Below are 17,745 nucleotides of genomic sequence, written 5' to 3'. Positions count from 1 at the left end.
GGACAAGGTAACTCTCTTAAGGATCTCATTGAAAGAAGAGGGAGGCACAATTAACTCAAATCATGTGCTTTCGATTGAAGCTGACAGGAGGTTAAGCTAATGATATAAAATAAACGTTTCTTGAGAGGCAACCCAAACTCTTTTTGTTTTTTATTTGAATTTTTTCCCTTTATTTGTTCACCTTAATTTTTTGGCTTTGTTTTATTTTAGGGTCGGGAGTATCCATGAGTTGGTCATGATAATCGCCATGAGCGTGGTAAACCTTCCTACAAGAAACACTGCTAAGCCATGTAGACAAGCACAACCATGCTACACAACAACTCTGGCAATTCAAAGGCTCCAGCAAAGAACACGAGCCATGTGGGAAAGCACGACTGTGGCCCATAACGGCCTTGCCAAAAAAAAAACTAGCAAGCTCCATGGCTAAGTTGTCTTACCTGACTCATCCATGTTGACTTGATGCAGCTAACTTTGAGATACCATAATTTTTTACTCGGGATGAACTATGGGGCCCACAACCTATCAAATTGAAGCTCGTTCAATAATCTAAAATGTGAACCCCATAATGACCCTATCTTAGGCCCAAAAAATATCATTTAAAGCCTTTTTAGATACTCATACATACTTGAGAACTTTAGAAGGAAAGGTTCAAGCTCACATGCGAACGGGAAGACCACATCATCCTGAAGGGGATGCCTTTTTAGAGATCCGCACATTTATTGACATCATTATTGACAGGAAGAAGATCTAAGCCAATAGATGAATGACTTGTAAACTTGACGTTCATCACTTGGTAAGCTTCCTAACTTCCCTTTTTTTGTGTATCCTCCGCAATAGATTTTATTATCAATGAAGACAATGCTTTATTCAAGTCTAAGGGGTTTAGTTAGTTTGCAAAATATGTTCATGAGCATATTTTGCATATTTACATCACTTTTGCATTTTTTTTTACTCTTTTAATTTGAAGACCTGCTCTTTATACATTTTTATTGACAAGACGTGAATTCAGAGCCTAATTGAAGTCAAGAGGCCTTGGAGTGTGCATTTCCAGCATGGTGCATGGTCTGGCCATATCCCTTGACACGACAGTGCACCGCCTTTGGAGTTAGGCAAGCAATGGAACAACATTTGAACCACTAGCACTGAACATGGGCATGCTGTGCCAGGGGCATGATCGTGCTTCTTGCTGTTGCTCGACGAGAAGGGTTCCAACAGTCGACACGACCGGGTCGTGTTTCCCAACACGATTAGGTCATGCTTCCCAACACGGCCATGGTCTGGTGGTAGCACTCCCTTTTTTTTATGAAAATTTTATATTTTAGGAAAGAGTCCCCAACTTTTTAGGAAAGTTTGTTAATTCTTGGTATCTTTGGAGGATATAAAAAGACTAAGAGGGGCATTTATTTGAGATATCTGGGGATCAAGGGATTCTCCCGTTTTCATCAAAGGTTTCCCCATGACAGGGAACCCTAGGAGAGAGTCGTATAAGGACTTGTCGATATTCCATCCACTGAGGAGCTTGGAGACCAATTTGATGACAACTACGGACACCATGACTAAGCTTTCTCTCTCTTTTCTCTTTGACTAAAGTTGTAGAATAATTCTCTTCATGTATTTGCCTTGTATCTCCATCTCCATAGAGTAGTGTGTCTTAATTCTAGGATAAGGGAGTAGTCCAATATAATCATTGAGACTTGTTTTATTTAATTCAACTTTTTTTTTATTACATGACGTGGTTGATTTATGATCCGGCTATAATATATATACATGACTATGAGACTAGCATGTGTTTTCATACCATACGGGTGCGGGGAAGGATCGAGGGGTAAATCCAATTCTTCAACCCCTAAAGTTCGAGGCTTGAGGGGTTATTCATGAAAGTAGTTCAAAATCCCATGAGGGCACCATTGACTATCATAGACCTTAATGAGAATATCCTGATTTAACATCATGAAGTATGAGATAACACCTAGAGGATCATGGAGTATTGTGTCGGGAGCCTTCTTAAGAAAGCAGTCGCTCTAGTAAAGTTATCCTGAAAGTAGGTGATGTGTTTGGGTAGAAACCTTGGTATTATTCGAGAAAATATATTAGATACCTTGGGATAGACCACCTTCATAATTATCGAGTGGAGAGGTAAAAGAGTAAATACCAATTAGAGTGTTAATGATCATCATAGATAAACCAAAGTCCTAGAATTGCTTTCTCACATTAGTTTTTTCCCACAACTCTTCTTGTTTTCTTAGTTCATTTTTTTTCTCACACAATTTTCTCGATTTCAATTGATTTAGATAGTTTGCTTCACAATTCGAATTTATACTCAATTTAACAATCAAGTGGATAATATTTTATTACTTGACGATAATTGTGCACTTACGATTTGTATACATCATTAGCCTAGCTTAAACTATTTGACAAACATATTAAAACATATGCTTAAACTTGACCACTTGAGGTATGATTACACAAATAGTTTGCATAGGCACTCCACCAGGATCTTATCTTCTTGGATCATCCATTCCTTTTTCCTTGATGCATGCTCAATGCAAATGCAACTGAATTAGATTAAGTATATTGATAAATCAATTGGTTTTTGACAAGGAAAATTCCCAAACCGCGCTAACAAGTATTCTTTTTAAATATTGATTGGATGCATCTCCTAAAGTATCCTCCCATATCCCACCCCCACCATTTAATTTTTCCATCCTGACCCACATCTAAATTGGCTCCAACTTGACCTTTCCAACCTTACGACGTATAATAATTATTTTTGCCACTTAGTATGTGACCCCCAAAACTAAAATCCTAGATCCACCCATAGCTAATTCAATTGAGCAAATCACATATTGGAATGCTCTCCCTCTCTCCACCTCATATCAAAACCTTTTCCACTCCAAAATTTGGAAGTTTGCCACTTTTCCACTCCAAAATTTGCCTATAAACCCTTGGCGATGATGGCTTTATTGCAGTGCAATGAAAAATGATTTTGTTCTAGTGCTTGTTGGTGTAATCATGCTTGAGTGAGATTATTAGTTCAATTATATCCTAAGTGGTTGTATTTGACTAAGATATTTTGATATATTTGGCAAAAAAAAAAATTAAGTTAGATTTTCCTATATTACTAATGTGTTGATGGAGTTTGCAAGAACTTGGTAGATTGAATATGGAGCTTGGGGAGCTTGTGACTCGATGATGAGTTGTGTTAGTTGACTTAACCTCAACAAGTTCAAACTTGTTAGTTTCCATGAGGAAGTCAAGTGTATTGTTATTTGCGACAAGTATAGGCATAGCAGAAATATAAGAATTAAGCATATGAATCGAGCTTAGCCGTAGACTATGACTTGAGTCCTATTGTCCAAGGTTTCATTCAAGCCACTTGGTAATGTAGCCCTAACTAGCTATATACATCATCCATCGATGATGCTACTCAACGACTCACCGAAGATTACATTACGCTTGTAATATCTCACAACTTTCTTACCTCCATATCTTCAACCTTGTCAATGTTTTTCTTTGCCCTCAAGTTTAACTTGCATTAGGCTTCAGTCTCTTCGATGCACCAAGCCCTTCAAGCTTGTCTCAATATGGCATCCTTCATTATTCATCCATGGAATTCACCTTCTCTTGGGCTACCTTAGAGGTCACCTTGGAATTTTTTGTTTCCTTGAATTTTCCAAGCCATCCTTCTTCGATCACCTCCAACTCCCAACTCATTATAAGCCACCAAAAAATCAAATCAACAATGACTCCACAATCCTTGTCCTAGAGTCTACCTTATTAGGAATTTTCAATCTTTCATACGCTCCAAGTCATCTTCTTCGATCAACTTCAAATCTGCCTCATTATGAGCCTTTGAGCCATCAAGCATCACCACAGCTTAACCACGTCAAGACATAATCTCTGTAAGCTCTATGTGACATTGCCATGTTTTTACAAACTTGTTACACACATGAGCACACTTAATTTAAACCTTTTACAAAACACATCATAACCTAGTCGAACCTGACTGTTTAAGAACATCATTGCACCAACATGTAATTTTTCAATAATCCCATATATATATTTGTCTAGACTCACTATGTCTGTCTGTGAGATCACCTACTATTATAACATAATAGAAATATAACATAAATTGGGCATACTATAAAATTAATTATTATATTCAATAGTATCACTCTATATACTTGGTCAATTACTAAAAAATATTACAATTGAAATATTTTACTATAATATATAAGACAGATAAAAAAATTATGAGATTGTAAATACAATATATTGGGCCAACGTCCTTGGGCATGAGGTTGTCATGATGCAATATGCAGCATGAAACCCTGCTCTCTATCCTTTGAAGAACTTGCTGCAGTTTCCATGAGGCAGTTTAAATTTCCATCTCATCAGACATATCTTCACTTTCACCCTCTGAGCTATTTTCTTGTCAGGATATGATGCTCATGAAAATTCTTTTTACCTGGTCGATGACACGAGAAGTTTTCCTTGCAACACTTGCTGTTGGCTTAGAAACTGTTGATATCACACCCAAAGACACGTACATTCACTAATGTGAAAAATGAATAGAGCGAGAAGGAAAATAACTGCTATAATACTTTCTTACAATGAGAAAAAATGAATGATTTTCTACACATCTCTAGGGCTCTTTAAATACACCACAAACTAACACTACTAACTCATGAAAATAGGAAAAACTAATTCCACTAATTTGCTCCATGAAAATAGAAAATCTTATCACCACTAATGCAAGGAAAAACAAAAAAAAAAAACCGTGGTCACTACGTGCCATGTCCGGATTAATATGCTCACATTATCCCTCCTAATCCTGACATGACTCTAAATCACGGGCGCTGAGTAGTTGTCGTATGGCAGCTAACTTCACTCCTGACAATGCTTTAGTTAATATATCGGCTCGTTGTTCTCCGATATTAACGAACTCAACCACAATCTGTCTCATCTCAATACATTCTCTGATAAAATGGAACCTTGTATCTATATGCTTGCTGTGACCATGAAATATCAGATTCTTAATGAGAGCTATGACAGATTTGTTGTCGACAAACAGAGTCACCGACTTTGGCTCTACACCGGTTAATTCGCTGGCAAGGCTCCTTAACCACAAAGCATGACAGGCTGCAGTTGTGGCTGCCATAAACTCTGCCTCAAATATGAAAGTGTCACTGTCTTCTACTTCTGTGAATTCCAGGACACCAAACTTTCATTAAAATAGAAAGTCATTCCACTTGTGCTTTTCCTTTCATCTAGATCGCCGGCTAGATCATTGTCCGAGTAGCCGAATATACCAATTTCCTGGGATTCCTTCATGTAAACAAGTCCAAAGTGAATTGTACCATTCAAATACCTGAGAAACTGTTTGACCACCTTATGATGCATGATTCCGATAGAATATGATAGGTCAGACCGTGTGTATAGCAAATATGTCAGATAACCAATGATGTGCTTGTACTCCGTGGTGTCAACTGGAGTCCCTTCCAAGTCTTTATGCAACTGTGTCTTGGGTTCCATCGGATGCTTTGTGGCATTACAATCTTCCATCTTGAATTGAGACAAGATTTTCTTGGCATAAGTTGATTGTATAAGTAAAATTTGGTTCTTCTGTTGTTCTACTTCAATTCCTAAGTAGGAGAGAAGACCCAAATTACTCATCTTAAATTCCGTTATCATTTGTTGTTTGAATTTGTTGATTTCTTCCGTGATACTTTCTGTCGTGATGAGATCGTTGACGTACGCTCCAATAAGTATACTTGCTTCTCCTTCACCACTTGTATGTACTGCATGTTCTTGAGTATATTTTTTGAAACGAAGCTCTTTCAGACTCCTGTTCAGTCACATGTTCCAAGCTCATGGAGCTTGCCGCAGTCCATAGAGGGCTTTGGACAACCTGTACATCTTGTGTTTCTGATTTTGTACCTCAAACCCTTCTGGTTGACTGACATATATTTCTTCCTTTAACTCTCCATTAAGAAATGTTGATTTCATGTCTAGATGGTGTACCTCCCAACTTTGATTTGCCGCAAGCGCAAGAATGACTCGAACAGTGTCAAGTCTATCGACAGGTGCAAACACCTCTTGAAAGTCGATGTCTTGTCTTTGTACATAGCTTTTAGCCACTAATCTTACTTTGTGCTTAACGATTTTCCCCATTGAATCTTTCTTCAGTTTGAACACCCACTTTAGGCCGATAGGTTTGTGGCCTAATGGGAGCTCAGTTACGGTCCAGGTTTTGTTCATCTCAATAGATCTCAGCTCTTCCTCCATTGCTTCGTACTAGTAAGCCTCGGTTGCAGCCTCTTGGTAACATGTCGGCTCTTCAGATATCACCATCATCACCTCATTCTCTTCTTCGTCAACACGAACCACTTCCTCAGTGTTGGTATAGATATTAACAATAAATCTAAAACGGACTGGCCCTTCATGAGACTTGGGTGTGTTTGTTACTGGAGGCGAGGTAACTGCATGGGCATTCGATGGTGGTGTAGATGGACTTGACGCTCTTGGCATGGGTACTACGGATGTTGCCAGTGGTGTGACATGTTCGCCCCTGCCTCAACGTCTGCTGCAATAATCACCTTGTCGGTGTCGAATGCATCCACAACCATAAACTTTGGTAAGTTTTCGTCCTTGTTAGCACTTGCATTCCATGTCCATTCATAATTTTCTTGAAACATTACATCTCTATTTATTTGTAGCTTGCCATGACTTGAATCAAATACACGATGAGCTTTGCAGCCTTCCTCGACACCCAAGTATACCATAAGTGAACATCTGTCGTCAAGTTTCTTAAGATGAGGGGATGTATTTTTCACATATGCAACATAACTGAATACTCTCAAGTGGGCGAGATGTGGCTTTCTCCCTATCCAAGCTTCAAATGGGGTACATTCTCCCAGTGCCTTAGTTGGGTGACGGTTTAGCAGATAGACAGCATGCATAATCGGCTCTCCCCAAAACTTTATCGGCATGTGTGTACCCTTGAGGAGAGATCTTGCCATAGTCATCACGGTGCGGTTCCGACGCTCCACAACACCATTCTGTGGGGTGTGTAGGGAGTCATGAGGTGTCATTCGATTCCTTCATTTTCACAGAACCGAATGAACTCCATGGATAGAAACTCGTCGCCCTGGTTTGTCCGGAGTGTTCTGATCTTGTGCTCAGTCTTATTCTCGGTCAATAATTTGAACTTCTTGAATGCTTGGAAAGCATCATTCTTTGCTGCCAATACAAACACTCACATCCACCTTGTGAAATCATCAATAATAAAATGGAAATACTTGTTACCGGCGAGTGTACATGGTGTGATTGGCCCGCAAATATCAGCATGGAGAAGTTCCAATGGCTTCTCCGCTCTAAACTTTGCTTGGCACGGGAATGGTGACCTTACATGCTTAGCGATCACATACACCTCGCAAAGCTTGTTCGGCTGGAGCAATAGTGGCACATCGACCACCAATTTCTTCTCACCCAACAACTTCAAGTCATGGAAATTGACATGTTCGAGTCTTGCATGTCATAACTAGGTTGGGTCTTCTAGTCTTGCTAGGAGACAGACTTGCTTGAATATCTTCAAGGTTATCTTGTACAAGCGATTCTATGTTCGCTTTACCAGCATTAAGAGCTTCCCGCTCTTATCAATCACCTTCATGGTATCTCCTTCCATATGCACCTCATTCCCAGCTTTTGTCAATTGACCAAGACTTATGATATTACTACATAGTTTTGGAATGTAGTATACCTCGTGGAGAGCCTTCTGATCGTTGTTCTTGTATTCGAACACAACCGTCTCCTTGCCCATGATCTCAATGGTTGATCCATCGCCAAACCTCACCCTCCCGGTGATGGTTTCATCTAGTTCTTAAAAATTCTCGCGATGGCCAATCATGTGGTTGCTGGCACCGTTGTCAAGGTACCAGACGTCTTTTATCTCCTTTCTTAACGTCGCAGTACATCTCCGGTAGCAACATATCTTCACTGAGCAAAATGGTATCCTACTGCTCACGCCTAGTGTGAGACTCCTCGTGGGTCACGGTCATCATCAGTGCTAGCTCTTCATCGGTGGCGCAAGTGATGTGAGCCTCATCATCACGACGCTTGTTGTAGCATTCGAACGCATAATGCCCCATTTTCTTACAATTAAAACACTTTATATAGCTCTTGTCATGAGTGCCTCTGCCGTTGCTGCTAGTGCCTTCTGCACTTTCTTGGTGCGGTGTACCACGGCCACGACCGCGCCCTCGCCCATGCCCACGCCATTTTCCACGACCAGGGCTCCTAGACCCACGCCCCTTGCCTCTTGAGGAAATGTCCTCGTTGCTCTCCTTCTGTTGCATTTGCCATGTGGCATGAGTAAGTAGGAGCTCACCTTTGGTGCTGTTGGTATTGCCGCGTAATCGTAATGCTCGTTCCTCGTACACCTTCAGTCGTCCTATAGTCTCCTTAAATGGTATTGTCTCAAGGTCGTGGAACTGCTCAATACCAGCAACAATAGGAAAAAATTTATCAAGGACAGAATCGAGCAACTTCTTTACCAAAGAGCAGTCTTCAAGTGTGACACCAAGAGTCGAGAACTTGCTGCTCATGACACTGAGTTTGCCAGCAAACTCATCAATCGTCTCGGTCTCTTTCATCCGGAGGGCGTCGAACTCGCTCTTCAACGTCTGTAACCATGTCTTCTTCACTCGATCACTACCAAGATACCTCATCTTGAGGCTGTCCTAGACTTTCTTTGCCGTCTTTTTTTTTTTTGCGATCTGGAGAAGGATGTCTTTGGGGACACACTGCAAGATGTATGTACGCGCCTTTTTGTCCTTCTTTGCATCCAGCTGGGCTCCTTCCGCTGGCTCCACCGCCTCCCAAACTCCCTCGGTATTAAGAATCGCTTCTGTCTTGATTGTCCACACAGTATAATTGTGAGGACTTAGCATTGGATAGGGAAATGACACTCCGCCATTCTCCTTCACAGCAGCTTGTGGGACACCCGACATTATTGTGGAGTCGTGGATTCTTGGGTTTTCAATACTAACTTGGGAATTCTATACTAACTTCACTCTGATACCAAATATTGACTTAGAAACTGTTGGTATCACATCCAAAGACACGTACACTCACTAATGTGAAAAATGAATAGAGCGAGGAGGAAAATAACTGCTAGAATACTTTCTTACAGTGAGAAAAAATAAATGATTTTTTATACATCTCTAGGACTCTTTAAATACACCACAAACTAATACTACTAACTCATGAAAATAGGAAAGACTAATTCACATGTCATGTCCGGATTAATATGCTCACACCTGCTACCATGGGTTTCAGAGGAAGGACTGGCAAGTTTGCCCTTTCTTGTATTAAGGTTGTTTCTGAATATGAATGGAAATCCTAACTGTCAGCAATCACAAACTGTAAGAAGTATATTAATCAACAATTCAGAATAAACTTACAAACTGTTTGTTGCCTAGCTATAAAACCAATCTGTCTGATTCCGGCTTCTGCAACTTGAACAGCTTGTGCAGATTTGTTGATGCCATAAGCTATTTCTAGGCTAGTCAATTAGAAACATGTAAAGTGGTCAATATCCTCAAGAGTTTGTCCCAGAGAAATATGCAGTCATTATGGTCAACATAAAGAGGTCATACTTGAAATTTTGAATTTGAAATTGCGTTATGCAGTCATTTCTCTTGAATTATCTCCCACAAAAGTGATAATTTAATTTTAGTTGTTTTAATCTAAGCATTTGTGGCAAAGATAGCGATTACTCATAAAAGAGTGTTTTAGCAATGTTAGCAGTCGAATACAGGACTTAGATGCTAGTGAATGAGAACTGCAACAGAGTAATTTCTATTGGCCCATTGATTGGGATTGGAAAGCCAATAACTTTAATATAAATCAATAGAAATCCTTATGACAAACAGGGATCGCATACTACCACAGAAGTTCAGGGATACAATGACATGAAAATCCTTAGGAATTCATGGTGCCGTGAACCAAATAGCTTGTGTAAGCGGAGTTATCTATTCCTTTCCCTTTTCTTTAATATTAATTTATGGCACAAGATGGGAATGATGTTGGTGGAAAAATTAAGTTACTCCTCACCTAAGTTGTAGTCTTTAGTTTTATATATATTATTGGTAAATAGACATATTACATATAAGCTCCAAGCACTTACATATTCTTGCATATTTCTCTAACAGTCTCCTTCCTCTAAAGATCTACTTGTTATAAACATATTCAACAAATATATTTGCAAAATGACATACATGGAAAAAGGATAGATCCAGCTTGAGATGTTCGTGGAATGATGCATGTGGACAGAGAATGATTGATCTGGATTAAGGTATCACAAAGAGAAAGAACTGATCTAGTTTAAGCTCCTTGGAATGAAACATTTGGATGACACTGTCACTATGTAGTCGGTTGAAAATGATGTTGCATGGAATACCATACACATAGGGGGCTCAGTCGATCACAATGATGTGTGCACACATAGAAGGGCTACAACTTATATTAACTCATGGAATCCTAAAAACACTTGCTTGATGAACCAAATTAATCCATAGTTATTTAAGACGCGAAACGCCCAAAAGTACATACGTGCTATGAGGCCTAAGGCACACGACGCAAAGTGAGGTGCATGCTTGATCGAAGTAAAATATTCCGAGTATAAATTTTTATAATTCAAACATATAAAGAATTATTCTACCAAAATATTTTAGGAACAAAACTATAGTCCATAAAATATTAAACAATAATGTAAATATAAAATTTACTAGCAAATAAATACGTTATATGCATAATTCAATTTTTTTAAAAAAACTTTAAATATCTAAATCATCAAAATCTTTATCATCTTCCTCAATCATATCATTTATATCATGACTAGATGGTTCAGATTTGTATAACCGAATCTTCATTAGTTTCCTCAAGGTTGATTTCTTCCTTTTCATCAATAAGTTGACTAGTATAAGACCTTCTCTTAGTTCCTTTGGATGTAGTTGCCCTTACTTCTTTTAAGGAAAATGAAACTCAAGATCTAAAATTGTAGGCATTTTCACCAACTCCATAAGGTCGTGCAACTTCACTCCAAGTCATATTATCAGCATTTTCTTCATAGCTATTATCATTCAATCCCCCCATCAACCATTTATTATTATCGTCTATCTCATCTAAATAAATATGATCGATCATACAATCCCTCCATCGACAGCGTCATGCATATCATATCGACGCCTCAAAGTCCTATTATACTTAATAAAAACTAAATCATTTAATCTTTTTGCTTCTCTTTTTCTTTTGGAATGAAGATTCACACAAAATAAAAAATTAATTTTATTTTAATTTTTATATTAATTTTATTTAATATTTTCTGAAGCATTTATACTTATATGTTCAAAAACACTCCAATTTCATTCACAAGTTGAGAAATAAGTGTCGTATACATTCTACATAATTAATTAAAAGGGTAATTAAAGGTATAGACTGACTTTAAAAAGTTTATTTTGGGCTTGATTTGTATCTATATGTCTCACTTCAATGAGGTGATAAAAATCGCGCCTCAAGCACGCTTGTCTCCTTTCACAAGGTGCACACTTAAGGCAACTAAGTGTAAGAGGTTTGCGCGCCTTGTGCTTAGGCGTAGCCAGGCGAGCATCTTTAATAACTATGCCAAATCTAATACAAGATCAAATTACCATAAAGAATCAAATATAAAATTAATAACCTATAAGGTTACCTTGTATTGTGTACTGATACATATAAAACGAGTGAGATGTTTAAACACATATATGAGAATTATTTTTAGAAAAGGTTTTAAAATTCCCAAAGTACTCTATTAAAAATTATTTTCAAATAATCATTGACATAATAATGTTGGAATAATTTTTCATGATTGTCTGAATGCTAAGCTCTTATAAAATTGTCAAACCACTTATATATTTTGAAAACAAAAATTGTTGACCAATGCTTAGCTTCTAACTATTTTAGGTCATCCCTAAGCACCTAAGTATCTCTAACCACCTATGTGGGGAGTGTTAAAATTAGGGGGAGCTTAACTTCTCGAAGGGATTTTTTTTTTCAAAATTTAAGGAGTTTTCAAAGTAAGTTTGAAAAATCTTTTTTCAAGAAATGCTTTGAATTTTTTATTTATTTTGAAAAATTCTTTTGAAAAATATTTTCAAGATCATCTTTTTTGAGGGTATACTTTTGAAAATATTGTTTTGAAAGATATTTAGAAAATATTATTTGAAAAGTATGTTAAAATTCCTTGCAAATATTTTCAAAATTATTTGAAAATGTCCTTTTGAATAGTGTGATTTTGTTGAAAATACATATGGAAAAAGTGTTTTGAAAGGGGAGAGATTATCTTTGTATAATTACCATTTCAAAAAGGGGATCTTTGAAAAACTTACTTTTGAAACTTTTGCTTAAACTATTTTAATGTCTTCCAAGAAGTTTAGAATTTCCTATAAACTTAGGAATTCCAATTGTTAGTGCAATGACTAAGGGAAGTCCTTAGGGTTTTGGTTTAAAGGTAGATAATCTTTAACTATCTTGATTTTTTAATGTATGTCAAAGGGAGAGATGAAGGATTTAAGTCAGAAACCTACACAAACAATGCTAAAACGATTGTTAGCATTCATATTTCTTTTGTTTAAGTTCCTTTACGTATTTTCTTTGAGTATAACTTTACAGGAACTTCTACTATTCACCCTCCTCTAGCTACTCCAACAATCTCTACACCAGTCCTAACACCACTTAAGAGTTGCAACTTGACTCCACCCACAAGGTCGCCCCCCATGGAGTCTTATGTATCTTAGATGCACCAAGCCTACAGATCACTTCACATGTCACTCTTCATTTCTTACCAACATAATTCACCTTTGTTTAGCTACTGTCAACACTGCACCTTGATGCTCCTCATCCTACGATCCTTCAAATATACCATTCCATCTTTCTTTGAACTCCATCAGACCTCAAGTCATAAGCCAACTAACTTGGTCATGCAAAGTCAAGCTCCACGAGCTTCACCAATACCCAACTTGATGCTTCTAATCCTAGGATCCCTCATATGCCTCATGTAATCCTTCTCCGAACTTCATCAGTCCTCTGAGCCATTGAACATATCTCCTTGATCGTACCAAGTCATCATCATCCACACCCGACCTAATCAAGTCACAAGCTCAGTGAGCTCCACGTGCATCCTGTCAAATCCTTGCCTAACTTAACACACGTATCAAATATATAAATAAAAGTTTAACTTAAATCCTTTGCTCAAATATCAAAAATTATAATCAAGTATGATCATTTAGGACACGATTGCACCAATAATATTTTTCTTAATCTCTTTATCGTTTCTACCTTCCACTCTAACCAAATCAACTCAAGAAAGAGAAACAAATACCAAATCATAGATATCCAATAGTATTCCTAGCAAAGTATTTGGGGAAAGCATGTGCCTTGACTCTATTATCAGCAATAGTTGCACTTTAATTAGTTGTGTTTCCTGGAATATTCAAAACTAAAATCATGACTCACAATTGTACAAGAAAGTCATTGAAGACAAGAAACATGAATGTTGATATTGCGGTCCCCTCGGGACGGTGCGATGGTTAAGGTATGAGGTGTTGCCACATGAGGTATTGGGGTTGAAACTCGGCTTGACCGAGCATAATCTCCCCCATGTTTTGGCCATTTGTACTAATGGCTAGTAGTCATCCGTGATTTACCTCCTCCGTGTTGGCCTAGGGACGGGTTGGCGGGGGCGCTGGGGGCGAGCGAATCGCCTTTTGTCACATGAATGTCGATATTGCTCTTTTTTGGAACCATAAGCTTAGGTATGTACCTTAAATCACTCAACTCCAAAGTAAGATCACTGATCTCCATGCCTGAGAGTCTTAATATTGCAGCCATGGTACTAGGAAGTTCCTCTCGTGCAGTATCTGCAAGTCTTGCAAGAGATGCTCTCATTTAAAACATTGGCCTTCAAAATATAACCTTATTTGGGTCTAATCAAAACTCCATAAACTATTAGTCAAGTGAGAGCCACAATTGCATTGCTGCCCAAACTTCTAGCATTCTTTGCTATGTGTCTGGATTTTGTTTTTGGGGGCTTTTCTCTGTAGATGAAGAATCTTTAGCTCTTTATTATCTTCAACAAGAGCAGATACTAATTTGTATACATTTAAGCAGAACATCGGGCTTGCATCCTTGTTTGTACAAGGGTAACATTTAGAAAATATTGAATAGATATTTAATTGTCAGTACAATCGCATTAGAGTTTTATGTACTAGCATTCACTTAGACGGATAACTACTGATTCATATGACTGGTACAAACTGCTATAGGATCTAGGATCCAGGATCCACAGTCCTAGAGAAATATTTATCAGCATTGATATGGTGCATGATAGTGGGGTCGGACAGCGGATGTGATCGGAAGTCAAGCCTTTGGAGTGGTCAGAAGTCAAGCCCGCGTGACAGTAGGAAGTTAAGCTCACGTGACGGTCAGAAGTCAGGTCTACGTGGTGGTCAAGAGTCTGGTCTACATGGAGGTCAAGACTCCGGCCTACGTGGAGATCAAAGGGTCATGTTACAAGATGGTCTTGATCAGGCACAAGTGCTAGTCCGAGGTTAGACCTACGCGTCGAGTAGGAACTCGGAAGCAAGGATACAGGTCAGAATTTATAACCTTGCGACACATGATACTTGGATCAAAGCGTACAGGTCGGGATGTACCAACCAAGGATACATATCAGGATTTATAGCCTTGCGGCATAGGATACCTGGATCAAAGCGTACAGGTCGGGATGTGTCAACCAAGGGTATAGGTCAGGATTTATAGCATTGTGGCACAGAACACAGGGACCAAAGCGTACAGGTCGGGATGAGCCAACCAAGGATACAGGTCAGGATTTATAGCCTTGCGACACAGAACACAGGGACCAAAGCGTACAGGTCGGGATGTGCCAACCAAGGATACAGGTCAGGATTTATAGCCTTGCGAGACATAACACAGGGACCAAAGCGTACAGGTCGGGATGTGCCAACCAAGGATACAGGTCAGGATTTATAGTCTTGCGACACAGAACACAGGGACCAAAGCGTACAGGTCGGGATGTGCCAACCAAGGATACAGGTCAAAATTTATAACCTTGCGACACATAACACAGGGACCAAAGCGTACAGGTCGGGATGTGCCAACCAAGAATACAGGTTAGGATTTATAGCCTTAAGGCACAGGATACCTGGATCAAAGCGTGCAGGTCGGGATGTGCAAGCTAAGGATACAGGTCAGAGCTTCTGGCACAGAACACAGGGACCAAAACGTGTAGGTTGAGATGGGCTAGCTAAGGATACAGGTCGGGATTTCTGACATAGGACACATGGATTAAGGCATACAGGTCGGGATAGACAGAAACGGACTAAGGCATACAGGTCGAGACAGACAATATCGGACTAAGGCATACAAGTCGGGATAGACGGAATCAAACTAAGACGTACAGGTCGGGACAGACAGAATTGGACTAAGGCGTACAAGTCGGGACAGATGGAATCAGATTAAAGTGTATAGGTCGGGACAGACGGAATCGGACGGAGGCGTACAAGTCGGGACGCAGGATAAGTGGAACCAAACCAAGGCAGGTCAGGAGTTCACACGACAGGACACGTAGGACATGGTGTGCAGATCTAGATTTGTGAAGCGGCAAACACAGGTTAGGAAATATAGGTCTACGCCCCACAAAGCGAGGCCGGAAGGCATAGGAACCCAGTCCAGGGTTAACAGATCGGGGCAAGCATACACTACACGACAAGCAAGCCAGGGAATCGTAACAACCTGTCAGAGAATAATCACTGTCTGTCAGAGAATATGCTAACGATCTGATACTCACCACCTGCTGATTCCTTCCTAGACCTATAGGAGGACACCACGTGTTATTCACCGCTAGACAAAGCCTGACATCCGACATTCCTTGACATCCGTCAGACTCCAGAAGCATCCCTTGCAGTATAAAAAGGGAAGCTTTGTCCCTTACGTAGGTACGCTCACTCGTCTTTTCACACTCATATTTTACTTTTCGTACTTTTCTCTATGTTTCTGGGGAAAAAGTACTTGATTTGAGCGTCGGAGAGTCTGACCCGAGGACTTTTTTCTTGGTTCTTGGTCTCTAACATGAGGCAGCTCGTCTGAGTGTGCGCAGGGTCCTTACTGCATCATCTACGTCATCATCCCCTTGTCATCCACTCATGTGAGCCCTTTCGGCAGGTGCCAGATCGACCCGGCTTCGCAACGACTTTCCGTCAACACCAGTGACAGCATGGCCCGCCTCAGTCCGACTCAGCTTCCGGACGGGATCAAGCATCATCCAATGAGATGCATTAAGTTTCAAAGTAACCAAAGATTCCAAGCTAGTTGGATGTAGCAAGAAACTACAACACCATTGCTGCCCTAAATCTGCCTGCAATTCATCTTCCCTCTTTATTTTAGTAAGTGGATGGTGTTAACGTAAAAATATTGATTAGTAGAACCCCATTACATGAAGCCATTGAACCCAATCATAGTGAGACCAAGTCAATTCGAGCACCACATGACACTAATCCTCAACAAGCCCCATTTTTCCAATACAACACACTGACATAATGGGCATTCCACCTCGTTGCGGGCCTTCGCAACCATCCTCAACTGACTACCCAAAATATGAGTTTTTCATCTTCTCGCATTAATGACTTAGCCAAAATGAAAGAATTTCTAAAGACCTACTCTCTTGCTCTATAGCTGTTAACACTTCGTTTACGTTTTATCTACTTTCTGTGCTTAGCATTACAGCTACAATGAAAGTTGGAAGGTCTCCCTGTCATGGCTCCTTCCCAAGCTAGATTAGGCTTTCCCTACAAGGTCTTCTCAAACATTGGGATAAGTTCCTCCAGCATCCTTAGCTAATGGCTCAATTGGGCAAATTTGACCACAATAGAATGGAGCTAAAACAGAGAGAATTCTGTCCCCGAGGCTATGATGCAGTGGCAGGGTATTCAGATTGTCACCCAGATATCCACGGTTCGAGTTCCAGCTATGACGAATTTGTAAGAATTTTTCTTCCAAATGGGGCACGCAACTAAAGGATGCTGGGCTCCTGGACTGTCCCTTGCGAGTGTTTCCCGATTTACCCTGATGGCCGGTGGAAAACTTCCGAGGGACTGGGCCGGTCACCCCAGGTTCGACGTTACCCAGCCTGGTTAATCATTTTTTTTAAAAAAGGGAGAAAATTCAATCGTATAAGAAGGAATTGCCTAATAAAATTTCACAAAAAGAATAGGGCTTTCAGAATGCATGGCTCAACGTATCCTTTTTCTATAACTTCCCAAACATTATAAGCTCTAAAAAACACCTTCAACTTGATACTCCAATTATCATAATTACTCGAGAAGAATTCACTCTATCTACATGGAAGAGGAGGAGAATAAAACAAATAAACTCAACTTGTTTCTTAGAAAAGTTATATATTTATAGGCTTATTGGATAAATACTAATCTCAGATACATTGAATCTAGACTTTTTTTTTCTTTATTCTATCTCCACGAAACACTTAGGGGGTGTTTGGTTCTTTCTTAGGAATAGGAATCGGAATGAGAATCATAGTATTGTGAAATGAGAATGAGTATGAGCATGAATATCACTCTTAAAAGTAATGTTTAGTTAGTTGAATATTTTCTATCAGAATAAATTAAAATT

At 39.4% G+C, this 17,745-nt stretch overlaps 1 protein-coding gene and 1 pseudogene across 1 annotated transcript; both read right to left on the bottom strand.

The window, feature by feature from the left end:
- Positions 1-8,015: 8,015 nt before the first annotated feature.
- On the bottom strand, positions 8,016-8,729 carry LOC122053484. The gene has a single exon (XM_042615537.1). The coding sequence runs from the start codon at positions 8,727-8,729 to the stop codon at positions 8,016-8,018; it is 714 nt and encodes a 237-aa protein (XP_042471471.1).
- Positions 8,730-9,294: 565 nt separating this feature from the next.
- Positions 9,295-13,986, bottom strand: LOC122053483 (annotated as a pseudogene).
- Between the last annotated feature and the right edge of the window lie 3,759 nt (positions 13,987-17,745).

The sequence above is a fragment of the Zingiber officinale genome, chromosome 3A (assembly GCF_018446385.1).
Source record: "Zingiber officinale cultivar Zhangliang chromosome 3A, Zo_v1.1, whole genome shotgun sequence".
In the NCBI taxonomy this organism is placed as follows: Eukaryota; Viridiplantae; Streptophyta; class Magnoliopsida; order Zingiberales; family Zingiberaceae; genus Zingiber; species Zingiber officinale.
This window is presented reverse-complemented; position numbering and strand designations above follow the sequence as displayed.